General features: G+C 46.3%; 1 protein-coding gene, 1 non-coding gene and 1 pseudogene across 2 annotated transcripts; 1 reads left to right on the forward strand and 2 right to left on the reverse strand.

Moving 5' to 3' along the window:
• Positions 1-490: 490 nt before the first annotated feature.
• On the forward strand, positions 491-802 carry LOC138242503 (histone H4-like). Its single transcript, XM_069198035.1, has one exon. The coding sequence runs from the start codon at positions 491-493 to the stop codon at positions 800-802; it is 312 nt and encodes a 103-aa protein (XP_069054136.1).
• Positions 803-1130: 328 nt separating this feature from the next.
• LOC138243744 (U7 small nuclear RNA) lies at positions 1131-1188 on the reverse strand. Its single transcript, XR_011192362.1, has one exon. It is a non-coding gene; the product is annotated as a U7 small nuclear RNA (small nuclear RNA).
• Positions 1189-15213: 14025 nt separating this feature from the next.
• On the reverse strand, positions 15214-15332 carry LOC138218603 (5S ribosomal RNA; annotated as a pseudogene).
• Positions 15333-15815: the final 483 nt, after the last annotated feature.

Consider the following 15815-nt stretch of genomic DNA (forward strand, 5'->3'; position numbering starts at 1 on the left):
TCAGGTGTGAATAATTGTATATTTTAAGAATACATTTCTAAAACAAATCATTGGATTTATTTACTAGTTTCTACACCTATAAAAATCTTTCTTTGATGTATAATAGACATGATAATGATTCTTTATTAGCCCTATACAATTTCCTGCATTAGGAATGTGTCTTTTCACATACCCCAGCTTTTTCTCCATGGAGACACAGACACAGAGACAGGGAGAGAAGCTTGGGGTCAGAGCGCAGGGTCAGCCAATTTACGGCACCCCTGGAGCAGTTAGGGTTAAGGGCCTTGCTCAGGGGCCCAACAGAGTAGGATTCCTCTGCCGGCCACGGGATTTGAACCGACAACTTCCCAGTCACAGGCGCAGATCCTTAGCCACAGAGCCACCGCTCTGCCCTTTTTTTTTTTAATAATAATGATAATGTTAAAGAAAGATGTCTATTATACATCAAAGATGAGCAGTGTGTGTCGTGTTCACAGCTGATAACTAGAAGATGTCTGGAAGAGGCAAGGGCGGAAAGGGACTCGGGAAAGGAGGCGCTAAGCGTCACCATAAGGTTCTCCATGACAACATCCAGGGAATCACCAAACCCGCCATCCGCCGCCTGGCTCGCCCTGGGGGAGTGAAGCGGATCTCCGGGCTGAACTACGAGGAGACCCGCGGGGTGCTGAAGGTGTTCCTGGAGAACATCATCCGCGATGCCGTCACCTACACCGAGCATGCCAAGAGGAAGACCGTCACCGCCATGGACATGGTGTACACGCTGAAGCGCCAGGGCCGCACCCTGTACGGCTTCGGAGGCTAAACAGGAGCGGAGCTTCACTACCGGACCCCGACGTATAAACGTATAAACCCAAGTGACCCAGTGACATTTGTCTGCTGAGGTTGCTTTATGGGTCTATTTTCTATACTGTCTATTTTCTATACTGTGCTGATCAATTGGAAATCAAATTGCAAAAAAGACCCGTTCCCACACCTAAGGTCAAATATTAGGAATCAAAACTGCTCGAGTGTATGGAAGCACACAGCTTTATCAAGATTTCCAAGTGCAAGATCTTTTTATTCATAAAAGACCCTATTTATGTTGTATGAGAAATATTAATATTAATACAGAATCTTTTCTCACCAAATAAATGGGCTTCCTGACTTCAGAAAGCCTTCTAGACAAATACTAAAAGAGCAAAAATTCCACTTGGTAAATGAATTGAAAACACATACCCTACCAAACCTTGAGTACAGGCCATTCAGGGTGATAATACAAAACCATTTATAATTCAACAAATAAAACCTGTCAACTGGTAATCACCACTTATCATAAAAAATAAGTAGTAATACACAGTAGGGGACTCTTGGGTGCAAGTAAAATCCATGCAAGAAGGGGGTTTAGTGTTATATTTCCAAATCAGATATACAAATGAGAGATCTGGCCCAGCCAATCTCAAAGCTCCCTTGGTCTGGAATGGAGCTGCTCCCCTCTTCTAGTTATTCACACTGGAGTTAGGTTACATATTAGCACATTTCATCTAACAGTTGCTGCAGAAACAAAAACGTAAACAAATGACCTGGAATGTGACCACACCTATTAGAATGTAGTTCAACAGATAACTTGTAAACCTTGTCATAAGATTTTTTTTGTTCTACAAAATATACTTTATTCCGCAAAAAAAAAACATCTCAAAAGGAACATCTCACACATATTAGCACTCCATGTAATAAAAAACAACGGCGGAACGGAGATTGATTGTTCGTTATCAATCTTTGCAAGTGGGGGCGGATTTGCGCAATTAAGAGAGTCCCTCCAAACCTACCACTTGCTATTGTCCTTTAATCCCTGTATAGGGCCCAAAGTCCTTTCCAGCGCTCCCTCGCCGTGGGGTAACCCCATTTGGTGACGTGGTGCTTCGTCTTCCTCCTGAGGTCCGCCAGGATCCTCTCCTCCAGCTCCCTCGCCCCCCACTTTATGTTGTGCCGGATGAGAGTGTTCCTCGCCTTCCACAGTCCTTGTTTTGTGAGGGACAGCAGCAGCCCCTGCAGGTCCTGTGTCCCCTTGTCCAGTCCGGTGGGTGCCAGCCCCCAGCAGAATGTACTGGTAACTGAGCACTGCATCCGTTCCCAGGAGTTGCATAATGTTGTCCATTCTGCCCCACACCGCCTTGGCGAAGAGGCAGCTCCAGAACACGTGCTCCTGAGTCTCCTCGACAAAACATGCGTACCGGGGGCAATGCGGATTCCTGGAGATCGAGTGTCTGTAGAGGACCTTTCTGGTAGCCAGTCTCTTGTGTACAGCCATCCAGTTGAGGTCCTTCAGTTGGTTTCCAAGTTCTTTGGGCTGCGTCCTTTCCCAGACTTGTCTTTGTACAAGTCTCTGTGGTTGGTGCAGAGCTCTGGCTGTCTCGTGGCCTCGTACCTCCTGCTCCACTTGACAGCGCGGATGTAGAACTCCGGTCGCCTTCTGCCTTGGGCCCAGTGTTTGACCACTGGACCAAGTGCCTCATTGGGACGGAGAGCCACAGCCTGACAAAGTACTCGTACTTGTGGCCGATGGGCTCCCGCTGCGCCCGACAGAAGTTGCAGAAAAAGATGCAGTCGAGTTTCAGGGGGAAATGTGGGACATCTCGACCCCCTTTCTCGATCGGCTGACACATCCGGTTTCTCGTGATGTACTCGTACTTGCCGCCCCAGACGAAGCCAAAGATCATCCCTTGCAGCTCTCGTCTGAGTCTGGCCAGCAGCGGGTACACCGCAGACCCAGCATCGCATTCACCTTGGCGATCCTCTCGGTCCGGTTGATGGTCTCGTTGTCCTAGCTCTTGAAGGAAACCCCCAGTATTTTGAGAGGCTCCGTGCAGAGCTCGAGACCCTCCGGCTCCGTCGTCCTGTGCTTTCAGGGCCCGGAGAACTTCAGTTTGCTCTTTCGGCGGTTGAGCTTCGACCCCAAGGCTCTGGAGTATTGCTCCATGACCTGCAGGGCTCTTCTAAGCCCCCTGTCCGACCTCAGGAACAGCATTGTGTCGTCAGCGTGCTGGGAGATCTTCAGGGCTTCCCCCGCACCTCCCGGTATCTCCAGGCGGTTGATGACAGGGTCCCGTCTCACCGCCTCTGCTAGGGGCTCTGTGAAAAGAACATAGAGAAGGGGTGAAAGGGAGCAGCCTTGTCATACTCCGGATTCCTGGGGAATGATATCCCCCAGGTTTCCTTTCACGTTGACTCTGCTGCCTATGTCAGAGTACAGTATATTAATCCAGTGGCTGAAACTCTCTCCGAAACCGAAGCGTTCCAGCACCCTAAACAGATAGCTATGGTTCACTCTGTCGAAGGCTTTCTCCTGGTCCAGTCATGGGCATATTCCGGTCCTCGCCCCAGGCGCTGGTGTCTCTGGTCAGCTGGAGGTTCCAGCTGACGGATCGCCCTTCCACCCACACGTCTGGTTGCTGTGGATGATGTGGGGAAGGGCGGTTCTCAGTCTGGCGGTCAGAAGCTTGGACGGGATCTTTACGTCCATGCAGAGCATCGTGATCGGCCTCCAGTTTTTGAGGTCGTCGGCATCTCCTCCCTTAAAGAGCTGGGAGGTGATGCCCTCCCTCATGGTGTTTCCGAGTTTCCCCCGCGGAAGATCTCCTGCACCACTTCCACCAGATCTGCCGCCAGGGTGTCCCAGAAGCATGTGTAGAATTCCTTGGGGAGTCCATCCGGTCCCGGCACCTTGCCATTCTCCATGGACAAGAGCGCAGCCTTCAGCTCCTCGGCCGTGATTGGACCCTCCAAGTCCTCCCTCACCTCCTCTGGTACTCGTGCCTTCAGCCCCTCCAGAAAAGCATCACCTGCCTTCACCTCTGTCTGCTTTTCTGAAAAGAGCTCCTTGTAGAAAGTGGTGGTCGCTTCTACCTTGTCACTCTCGTCCAGCACTTCCTCTCCATCTCCCCGTCTCAGGCTGTAGATCACCCTCTTTTTCTGGGCTTCTCGGACCTGATTGAAGAAATAAGAGGAATAGGTTTTATTATTTTCATAATGCTCCCTTTGTGCCTTGACCAGGAAAGCCTTGGCTTTCTTGGTGTGCAGCTTGCGGATCCTTTCCTTCAGGTCCCATGCCCAGGCTGAATTGAAGGCTCCTCCCCTGTTAGCCAAGCTGTACTCCTCCTCTAGTTGTTTCGGGAGTTGCGCAGCTTCCTTCCTCTCCCTGGCCACCTTCCGTCTGCAGTACGTCTGCGCCAGCGTTCGGGTCCTGTCCTTCATGAACTCCCACCATTCCACCACGGAGCTGTAGCCATCCTTCATGTCGACCCAGCTTGCGTAGTCTTTACTGAACAGTGCCCTGAAGTCGTCTTCCTCCAATATCTCCCGGTTCAGCTTCCAATACCGACGACCGAATGCCGGCAGGTTGGTGTTAGCCACCACTGTCACGCACTCATGGTCGGAATACCACTCCGGGGACACCGTCGCCGACTCCAGGGAGCAGGTCGTGTGCAGAAAGATGTAGTCCAAGGCGGCTGCACACTCCCCGGGAGTTTTTCCCGTCGTTAGGGCGGCACCGTCTGAAACCGTCTACCAGGGAGAACTGCTTGAGTAGCGACTCCAGCTCTGCTGAGCTAGCGTCGCTCCCCTTCTCCCGGTCGACGTTGAAGTCCCCGCCAAGCACCACCTGTCTGTTGGTGGTGCAGCAGCTGGCCAGGTCAGCAAACACTTCCTTCCGGAGAGAGGGTTCCATCGGAGCATAGACGTTAATTGCTCTCAATTTCTGCCCCCTCCAGTCGATGTCTACGACCAGGATCCGGCCCTGCACCACCGAGAAGGAGGAAACCAGCGTCATCTCTGGGTTTCCGAGGAGGATTCCCACTCCGGAAGAATGGACCCCTCCTACGCTCCAGCATGATTCTCCCTTCGTCCATTCCCTGCTGAATGTCAGCTTGTCGCTTTCATCCTTCAGGTGGACCTCCTGTAAGAAACAAACTGAGAAAGACTTTGAGGCCAGATCATGAAAGACTCCCCGTCTTTTCACCGGGTCTCTTAGCCCTCTCACGTTAGTTGTTAGAAAGATAAGTTTCACAGTCATGATTAAACAAGTGAAAGTTGAACCTCCTCTCTTTGTGCTTACAGTGGGGAAAACTTGGGATTCTACATCTGGGCACTGTTTAGCCTAGATGTAACTCCTCTTGTTTGGGTCCTGGGGGGAATATGCTGGGCTCCCTCCAGGTCTCGCTGGGGACTGAAAGGTAAACATGCTGGACAGGTCCAGCCCTACCATCAGTCCCGGCTCCAGGGCGGCTTCAAAGTAATCCTCGTCTTCCTTGAGGATACTCTCCACCACCATTTCGGGAAGGCTTTTTTCTTCCCTTTCTCCAGGAGTTTCGGGGACCTCCAGTTGCTCCTGGGCCTTGGGGGAGGGGGTTCCGACTTCCTGGGCTGCCTCTTCCTGTTGTTCCTGGGCCTCAGGGGAGGGGGTTCTGACTTCCTGGGCTGCCTCTTCCTGTTGTCCCTGGGCCTCGGGGGAGGGGGTAACCTCTTCCTGGGCTGCCTCTTCCTGTTGTCCCTGGGCCTCGGGGGAGGGGGTAACCTCTTCCTGGGCTGCCTCCTCCTGTTGTCCGTGGGCCCTGGGGGGGGAGGGTTTCCATTTCCTGGGCTGCCTCCTCCGGTTGTTCCTGGGCCTCGGGGGAAGAAAGTTCCGTTTCCTCTAGGAGGAGGAAACAGTTCTCCCTTACCACTCTTTTCTTTTGTCCTTCCGAAGGTGGATCCTCTTTCCCTTCTTGCTGGGAGTTATCCAGGGCCCTTCCTCCGGTCAGCCATTTTGTCCGTTGTCCTGGCGGTCATCTTGAGGCACTGGTGCGGCTGGGGGTGTGGCCTTGGCAGTTTCGGTTCTCTGCGGGGGAGGTGCAGGTTCTTTGTTCTCACCTCTCTCCCTTTGTCTTGAGACCGGTTTCTGCCGGTCGGCTTCCACCACCTGCGCAAAGGAAGGTTTGCTTACCTTGCATTAGTGAAGGAGGTGTCCCTCGGCGCCGCATCCATCGCACTTTTTGGCTGCCCGGCAGGTTTTTGCCAGGTGCCCCTCTTTGTTACAGTTGTGACATCTGACGATGTCACACGTGTTCTCTTTGTGGCTGGACTGTCTGCACTTCTTGCAGAAATCCGGCATCCTGGGGTAGTAAAGCTACCCCCTGTCGGCTCCGATGTTGAAGTGGGCCGGGGGGTGCTGGAAACCGTCTACGCCCTCTAGGTCCTCTTTCAGGAGGACTCGGTACAGGTGTTTGCTGTACCAGACGCCACAACTGTCCCTGATCTCCGTCGGTTTGTCCACCACAGTTACATACCTCCCTAGGTACGCTGTTACCAGTTCCATTGGTACGTAGGGGTTGTATGTGAGGACTGTGATGGTCCTCTGGTTTGTCTTCCTCATAGGCTCCGGCCTGAAATCAGAGAAACCGGGGTGCTTACCTTTTTCATTTGATCATTTTCGTTGCCTTTTCATATGAGGCGTCCGTGGCCATGTAGGCCTCCATGTATCTCTCTGCCTTGTTGTCTTGCAGGCAGTAGAGATCTCCGGCCACCAACTGCAGGATCCCTCTTAGGAAGGTAATGAAAAAGGATTTCGCAGTTAGCATCGTCTCTGTTTTCTTGGTCCAGTGGAACCGGATCAGTGTCTTCTTGTCTGCCATCTGGAAAGGAGAAAAAAGAAAAAAGGAGAGAAAGAGAGAGAGCAAGGTCCTGTGGAGAGGAGGGTTTAGCTGCTAAAGGAGCAGTGAGGGAGCCCTGGCCTTTGTCCTTGTGGGCAAAGCCCAGCTAGGTGCAGGCGCAGGAGGAGAGAGAGAGAGGGAGAACATTGCTGCCGGATCCCTCCCAGCTCAGCTGCTGCTTGGCCTTAACCCCCTAGGCTCAAGCTAGGGCGATACCAGCTCAAGCGCTCTTCAGGATCTTCGATCGCCTTCTAGAACTTTGGAAAGACAAGAACTGCGGGCATGCCACTTGAACTTGATCTTAGCCAAAAGGCCAATAAAATTGGATTCCAGCTCACTGGCCCTGCAAAACTTAGTTCAAGACTTTAAACTCTCAGACACATATAGATGTATATATCCCACAACAGCAGGATATACATGGTCAGGGAGGAATAGCAGCTCCAGAATTGACTATTGCTTTGTCTCAGAGAGAGAGTGAAAGTTGTTGGGGTCACTCTTCAGCCTGTCTTCTTCTCAGATCATCAGGCTTTAGGTACGCTGGGCAAACGTTCCGAGGTCAAATTCTTCCAGGACGGGGTACCTTTAAAGCGGAGACGACGGCACCGAAATTTTTTGGCGCGCCTTCTCTTTAAAGCCCTGGCCAAATATGAAGACAGTACGTACAGTTATAATTCAAACGGAATTAAAAACTACACATCCCAGTAACCATGGTGGTGCTTGTGATCATTGCGTTTAACCAACGAAACAGGGCGAAAAATCAGTCACATGACTTTGGGGCAGAGTTTCGAAAGCTTAACCTATCAGCAACAAAGCGAAATTTACACGATAGGCTACCTCAAACTGTCAGTTACACGACTGCGTATGTCGCTTAAGCCACTCCTATTTGGCATTTTAGTTATGGAGGCGAGAAGACGCCCCCCCCCCCTCTCTGGGTGCCTGATTTGCCGCCATCTTTAACCGCTTCGTGTCCAAATCGCAGTAGCTACGCATACGAAATAACGTTCATCCCAGCTACAAAACATATATATTTTTGTGGTAAGAGGGAGCAAAACATCAGTATTTACTGCTTTTAATTAGTGTACGATTTGTAGTTGAAATCTGAGCCTAAATATAAAGTTAAAATCTCGACAAAGCAATGTAGGAAATACAGAGAAAATAAATCCTTTCTGACATCTAAAATCAGTTTCGATCAAGGTCTCTAAAACGAACAAGAAAAAGAGGATTTTCGGAGGGCAATTACGCTGTATTTATAGAGAATAAGTGATTTATGATCAATCTAATTTCTTGTTCGTTTAAAACAGTGAAATGTCAGCTGCAAAAGATCGCACCAGAAACAGCACTTTCTCTGCCTGTCATAGACGTTCAGGAAAGGCTGAATGAAGTCATGGTGATCAATAATAACAGTTGTAGGACAAGAAACAAAAGATAGTGAAAACTTAAGATTTTTAAGGCTAAAACTCAAATTCATTCTACAAATTAAGGCAAATGAAAATTCAGGACGTGAAAGTGCTAGAGGTGTAAAAAAATACAAAAATGCACATGAGCAAAACGTTTTAGAAATGGAGCAAACAGAATAAAAGCCATGCCTATAGTGCAGAAGAGGGATGCAGGAACACTTGCTTAGATATACAGAAAAATCACAAAAAGGTGTATGTTACAAAAGAACATGTAAACATGTACATCAATTTCCCTTCGCGATCAATAGTCTTATCTATAAACATGAAACAGAGTGAGGAATCAGAAATTAGCATGCATAAAAAACAGCAATTCTGTCAGTGAGCCCTAAATAAATTAATAGCAACTATGGTTTCATGGAGGGCTTCTCAGATAGTTGGGCATTTAGGTAAACTGCCAGGTGAAAGGACTTGTAAACATATTTTGTTAAAGCAAGTCAGTTTTTTCCGCAACACATAAAAGACATTTTTCCAAGAAAGTTTAGCCTTTGTCACTAATGAAACCACTAAATAAAGACATAAATATAGAAATCTTAAGATTCGTTTTATTTAATGTTGGTAGCAGGATGAACTGTCAGGTTGAGCTAAGTGTATATTTTGTCGCAGAGTTGCTATAAGATGTTAACAGTGAAAAGGGTATTTAGAATTGAGTTATTTCAAGATGAAAATTTTCAGAATAATTGCAAATCTAGCAGGATAGAGAAAGCACAGAAAACTGGCAGTTAGATTGATCAGGTTAGTATGAAAAGTCATTTAGCAAAGGGAATGAGAAGAGTGACAAACTAGTATACTTTAGATCTTTTTTTCTGAACCAGGGAAAATCTGATCATGTTTCCCTATAACAATAATAAAAAAACTTTATTTTATATATTACCATTAAAGGTGGCATCTCAAAGCAATACAGTACATGTAAAAACAGATAAAAGGACCTCAGATTACAAAGTAAATACATATAAGAAAGACAAGCAGTTAGAGGTGCTACCAAAATTAGAAAATGAAGCAGATACAGACACTAAGTCTTCTGAAAAGAAAGGTTCTGAGGTTAGATTTAAATGCACTCAGGGTACGTGACTGATATCACTGGGAATACAAATTGAGAGCTCTGGGGTGCAGCTAGAGAAGACCCTGTCACCCACAGAATGTAGATGTTCTTGAGGACAGCTAGAAGACCAGAGTCAAAAGGACAAAGGTGGGGGAGTAGACAGATAATAAGCCATATACTGTAGGTACAGAATGAGGATGAGGAATTTGAAGTTGACTCGAAACCTGATAGGTAACCAGTGCAAGGACTTGAAAACAGGTGTAATGCATCCCTGATAGGATTCTTGCTGTCATATTCTGAACATATTGAAGATTGCTCAGTGTGGATTTAATTTCCCCAGTGAACAGGATGTGCATTTATTAATTCTAGGAAAAAAAGCCTTTCTTAATTTCTCTAGTTCTTAGTTTCTCTAGTTCCCTTTAAAATAAACTATTATCCCACAATGCAGAGTATTAAATGGCCAGTATTTACACATGATATTTGTGATTTAAAGAAATTAACACAAGCAGCTTTTGGGGATTTAAGTGTTGGCTGAGTTATTGCAGGATAAAAGACTAGAGATGTTGGTAAGAAGAAGATAATTTTGGGAAAGCTAAGGAATACACTGATAACAAGAACACTTCCTAATGGGGTTAGGCATACTTTTGATGAAGAGGATGAAGTTAACAGACTGTATGTTTACATAGATACTGAAATGAGGATTGTATTTTAGATTTTGTGCAGTTACTAGTATTGAACTGTGTGTTGGATGCACATGAATTGAAGGAATTGGCAAACATAGCTGATGCGGATCCACAGAGCCAGCATATTAAGATGTTTTTAATTAGAGGTAATTTGTTTAAATAACTAGGTATGGATACTGATGTGCATGAGAGGTGAAAGGCCAGCACTATAAAATATTTTATTCTCAGTGAGATGCTGCCATTTCATAGTGGGTTTCTAACACTGTGTATAGTTCCATCTATTTCTAATCTCTTTATCCAGTACAGAGGATTTGGAGCCTATCCCAGTAAGCAACGGACACAAGGCAGAATACACCCTGGACATAGCGCCAGTCCATCACAGGACAGACAGACACAAACACACACACACCAGGGCCAGTTTTCCCATAAACCAATTAACTTACCAGTATGTTTTGGAGTGCGAGAGGGAGTCATATCACACATATGGAGAAAAACCATGTAACCCAGAGAGAACATGCAAACCCCACACACGCAGGATGGGAGGAATTGAATCTAGGACCCCAGTGCTCCAAGATAGCAATGCTAACCACTTTGCCACCATTATAAATGGATGGATATCTTAGTTATCTTTCTAGTTCACAGGTTTGCATGCATAATTTAATTTTGAAAGGCGCTGAGACATCAAGTACTACTGTTGTATTTATGAAAAAGAAACAAAACAAAAAGCATACTAACAACTGTGCCATCCTACTCTTTAGTTAATACAATTTATAATTTATAAACAGTTAACATTGTTAGCAAAATATTTTGAATTATATTTAACCCTATTTCTTCTTTAGTTTTGTATTTAACTTATTATATGATATATGACTTATTAGTCAGATTTAATGTATATTTGAACAATGAAAATATATTTTTACAAGATGCGGGGGAAAGTGCAACAACTTATTACAGTGCTAAATTTAATATTGATTGCTAATAGTTTATGCTAACACCTAACTTTCTTAATTAGGTGTAATTAAAACAGTGAACTAAGTGTAACATACCATTCAGAAATACAATCGAGAATAGTTTTGTGGTGTTTGTATGGATGAAACGTTTCTAAAATGTATAACATAACAAAAATAAAGACGAATGTAATCTGTAATCTTTCCAATTGTAATGTCATTAGACAGAACAAGAAGTTTCTGCTTTGTCTAAGGATGGTATCAAAAAGTAGTCTAGGTGGTGAGAAAGCTGTGCTTGATAATTAAGTTACTTAAAAGTAAAAAGAGATGCTTCATATTGCTTGATTAATTTTAAAAACTAAGTTATAAATGCAGACGCGATCGCTGCCATAAGCGCTCCAGGCAGTAGAACGTTCGTTCTGTGCTGCTGAGCTCCGCGCCTCCTCCCTCTCTCTGTGCCGCGCCCCTCTCTGACGGAGCGCAGTGGGCGGTACGCTATTTTCAGAGCCTCTGATTGGGAAAAAAAGACCTGCTGATGAGTTTCACACAACAGGAAGAGAAAAGAATGGGATTTTTTCTCTTCGAAACGTGTGTTGTCTTTATGAAATTCGTGAATTTTAAACGTTTAATTAAGAAGTAAAAACCTTACAGCGTACACAGAGATTCTGAGCTGATCACGAGGAAGAAAAATCACCCATTTTTCGCGCATAAAAAGTGGTTTTTAACTCTCGAAACCCATTTTTATAGGTTTTAAAGTCGTGCAATGTCTAAGTTGAGCAGGAACACATCATTATATCTCGTTTTTTATTTCTTTTTTAAAAATTTTAAAAATCGTTTGCCCAGCCTACTTTAGGGTGTAGAGTGGAACTCAACACAAAGCTGCTAGAGAACGAGGGGGTAGTATCCCGCTACAAGGAGAAACTATCACAGTGGCTGTCCTTGCAGTGTCTGTATGGGTCAGTAGGAGAGTGGTGGGAGGAGGTGAAGGTGAGGACAAAGGCCTTTTTCATGGCTGAGGGAAGGAAGGCTGCTGCCAGACGGAGAGGAGTGCTAGCCAGGAAACAGAGGCAGCTGCAGCGTCTCTACACGATGCTGCACAGTGGCTTCGATGTGCTCGAGGATATCACCCTCTTAAAAAAGGACATCCGGAGCATAGCGAAAGAAAGTAGTCGAGGAGTGCTGTTAAGAAGCAGAGTGCAGTTCTTGGAAGAAAATGAGAAGTGTACTCGCTTCTTTTTCAGGAAAGTGGTAGGCTCCAAGTCTGTCATGGAAAGTGTAGTTGATGAGGAGGGACGAGAGAGAACAGAGCCGAGTGCTATCCTCTCCTGCACCGAGGCCTTCTACTCAAGACTGTACAGCTCTACAGAGGTAAAGGATGAAGAAATTCATTTTTTTAAATCAAAGTTAGAAAACGTTTTGAGTGAAGAAGATAAGGAAGTACTTGAGAGGAATTTGACAGTAGAAATGCTGAGACAGGCTATGGAGAGCTTACAAAAGGGGAAAACTCCGGGTGCTGACGGGCTCCCTAAAGACTTTTACTGCACCTTTTGGGATCTGCTTCAGGATCCGCTACTGCTCCTATTCGAGGAAAGCTATAAGACAGAATTGCTGCCTGACTCCTTAAGAGACGGCACTATCTCTCTCTTGTTTAAGAAAGGAGCAAAGAATGACATAAAGAACTGGAGACCCTTCAACCTGTTAGGCATGGACACTAAGATCCTGTCCAAAGCCCTTTTCCTGCTCCTACAAAATGTAGTGGCCTCACTGGTAGGGAAAGAACAGACTTGTGGGATAGCAGGATGCCTGATGAGCGACAACCTGGCCTTGTTGAGGGATGTCTGTCTGTACTCAGAGGATCGCTCCCTCCCTCTGTGCATTTTAGGTGTAGACCTAGAAAAGGCCTTTGACCGCCTAAACCGGCAGTACTTAACATCGGTACTTGAGCACATGAAGTTTGGCCCCATCATGAGAAAGTGGATTAACCTGCTGTACACAGGTAGCAACAGCAGAGTAATGGTTTATGGCAATAGATCAGGCCCCTTTGAAGTCTGTTCAGGGGTGAGGCAGGGCTGCCCATTACCCCCCTTGTTATTCGTTTTGGCTATGGAGCCCTTAGCCTGTGCCTTGCGCCAGGATCAGGCCATTAATGGGATACCAGTGCCTGGAAGTGGGGCAGGAGAGGTAAAGACATCTCTATACATGGATGATGTCACCCTGCTCCTCTCTGGCAATGCCTCAATTAGCAGAGCTCTGCAGTGCTGTGATCGTTTCTCTTTGGCTTCCTCTGCAAAAATTAACAAATCTAAGAGTGAGATTTTTTATCAGAACTGGAGGGAGCCAAAAGAAGGACATGATCTCAGGCTGCAAGAGAAGAGAATTAAGGTCCTGGGGGTGTATTTTGGAGAAGAGATGGGAACAGTAAATTGGCAGAACAAATTGCCAATCTTAAACAAAAAACTGATGCAATGGAAGGACCGAGACCTCACTAGACAGGGAAGGTGCTGGTCATCAAAGCTGAGCTCTTGCCTGTCTTGAATTTTCTGGCTTCTACCTTCCCAATCCCACACTGTGTTGCGGCGGTGCTGAGGAGATTGATGTTTCAATTTCTATGGGGTGGGAAGCAGGAAAGACTCAGAAAGGAAATACTGTACAGGCCGCTACCCTCAGGGGGGAAGTCTGTCCCAGATGTTGCTACGAAGCTGCTGTCCATTTTCCTGGCCTCTGTGCTGTGCGTACCTGGACTTATTTTTCCAGGCTCTGGGTAGGTAGGGAGGTGTTCAGAGTGTGGGGTGTCAGACCCAAGCTGGATGTCCCACTCTCTGACACATGCCCCGCAATTTATGGGACAGTTAAAAGTTTTCTAAGATCTCGCCCAATTGGCCATATTCCCCTCCGAGATGTCAGCGTCCAAAAACTGGAAGATTTCGTTACACCCCTGTGGGCATTTTAACATCAGCCCAAACAAGGAAGGTGTGGAAACACACATCCTCTAAGTTTCTGTGTAACATTCACAGAGATTTAGCCTGGAGTGTCGTCCACCAGTGCTTACAGGTACGAACTTTCTTGAACCGTAGGGGCCTCACCCCCAGCCCTCGCTGCGTTAGGGTGGGCTGCGGCGAGGAGGAGACTGTGACCCATCTCCTGTGGTCCTGCTTTTTGCTAAGGCCTTCTGGGCACAGTTTGAAGATTGGTTGCAAGCTCTCTCGCCCCAATTTACCCTGACCGCTGCTTTCGTCAAACACGTCAGGAGGAAGTTTGACAGGATCTGGGCCGTGGTGAACAGTGGGAAAGACGCCCTGTGGAGAGTGAGGAACATGGGGCTGTTCAAAGGCATCGAGGTCCCAGTCAAGGCAGCAGGTAGCCTGGCCCTGTTCATCACCCGAGAGAACTATTACCTCAGAGATCTGTGGAGAGAAGGGAGGGAGGAAGTAGAAAATCTGGGGGAAATAGAGAGCATAGGTCAATATCTCAAGAAACTGTGAAAAACATTATCATGTTTAAGTAAAGAATGTGATTTGCACCAGCAAAAAATATATTGTTGCTATGTAACTGGTACAGTGTCAAAATGTAATGAGATGTGATCATATATACTGTTTTAAATATGTATATTAATGTAAAGCTTTCTAATTTGTGATGTCCTGTATTTTTTTGTGAAAAGAAAATAAAGTTCTTAAAAATCGAAATCGGTTCACCCAGAGCGAGACTCGGCCATTGCTGTGCTGACCCCTGCGAATTCCCCAAATGTGGGAATCTCGACTGCATAATTTCTGGTAGTGGGGGACTGCGTTCACGCTCTCCCCTGATGTGCTTGGTCCAATATCAGATACGGAAGAGTTACAACACCACGAGCTGCGATAGGATCCCAGTTCGAAAGGAGTCGATGCCACTGCTGGTTCCCGGTTTCTTTTAGTTAGAGGTCCGGAGAAGCATTTCAAGCTGGTTACACTACTCCTTCCGGACATTCATTCCCTTTTCAAAGTCAGTCGTTTTGCTGTAGTCTGCATTATTTAGGCTGATTATCGAGGTTAGCCTTTATTTGGTCATGGGGGCCTCGGTACTGTATGCTAATTCTCAAGGCAGTTTCACCCGTTTTCTGATTGCTAGGTTCTGTACCAGTGCAGACATGTCAAACAGTGAATGGCTGTACCTCTATTGGATCTGTGCTCAATGAATGAAATCAGTAATAAATGAATATATGTATAGTTATACGAAAAACAAGTGATTTATCGACTCATCGTCATTTGCAGATTTAGAGGCAGCTTCGATATTCGTTTTACAAACGGGTTTTTTTTTATATGGGTCACACACATGCCATAGCAACAAAACACCTCTAGAGATGAGGCTATAGATCAACTTTCCATCCTCCAAATTTTCCTCCCAAAGTCTACGGCACCAATGGCAACCTCTGCTGGCTGAGAGAGTAAGAGCTTGCAGCACCTGGTATTCCCAGGTGGTCTCTCACCCAAGTACTAACCAGGCCCAACCATGCTTAGCTTCCGACATCAGACAAGATCGGGCACATTAAGGGTGGTGTGGCCGCAATCGAAAGCCATGGCGCCTGACTCGCCTGACTGGGAGAGGAGGTCACACACTGTATTATTATTTTTGAGAGACAGGCTCACTGTCTGTTCCTCAGGCTGGGACAGGAGATCATAATCTGCTTTATTATTATTGAGAGACTGGCTCACTCCTGTCTGTTCCTCAGGTTGGGACAAGAGATCACACACTGTATTATTATTGAGAGACGGGCTCACTCCTGTCTGTTCCTCAGGCTGGGACAGTGGATCACATACTATATTATTATAACTGAGAGACAGGCTCACTTTCTATTCCCCAGACTGGGACAGAAGATCACACACTGTATTATTATTGAGAGACAAGCTCACTGTCTGTTCCTCATGCTGGGACAGGAGATCACATAGTTTATTAATATTATTGTTGAGAGACATGCTCACTGTCTATTCCTCTGGCGGGGGCAGGAAATGACACACTGTATTATTAGTTTTGAGAGACAGGCTCAGTGTTCC

The sequence above is a fragment of the Lepisosteus oculatus genome, chromosome 14 (assembly GCF_040954835.1).
Source record: "Lepisosteus oculatus isolate fLepOcu1 chromosome 14, fLepOcu1.hap2, whole genome shotgun sequence".
NCBI lineage: Eukaryota > Metazoa > Chordata > Actinopteri > Semionotiformes > Lepisosteidae > Lepisosteus > Lepisosteus oculatus.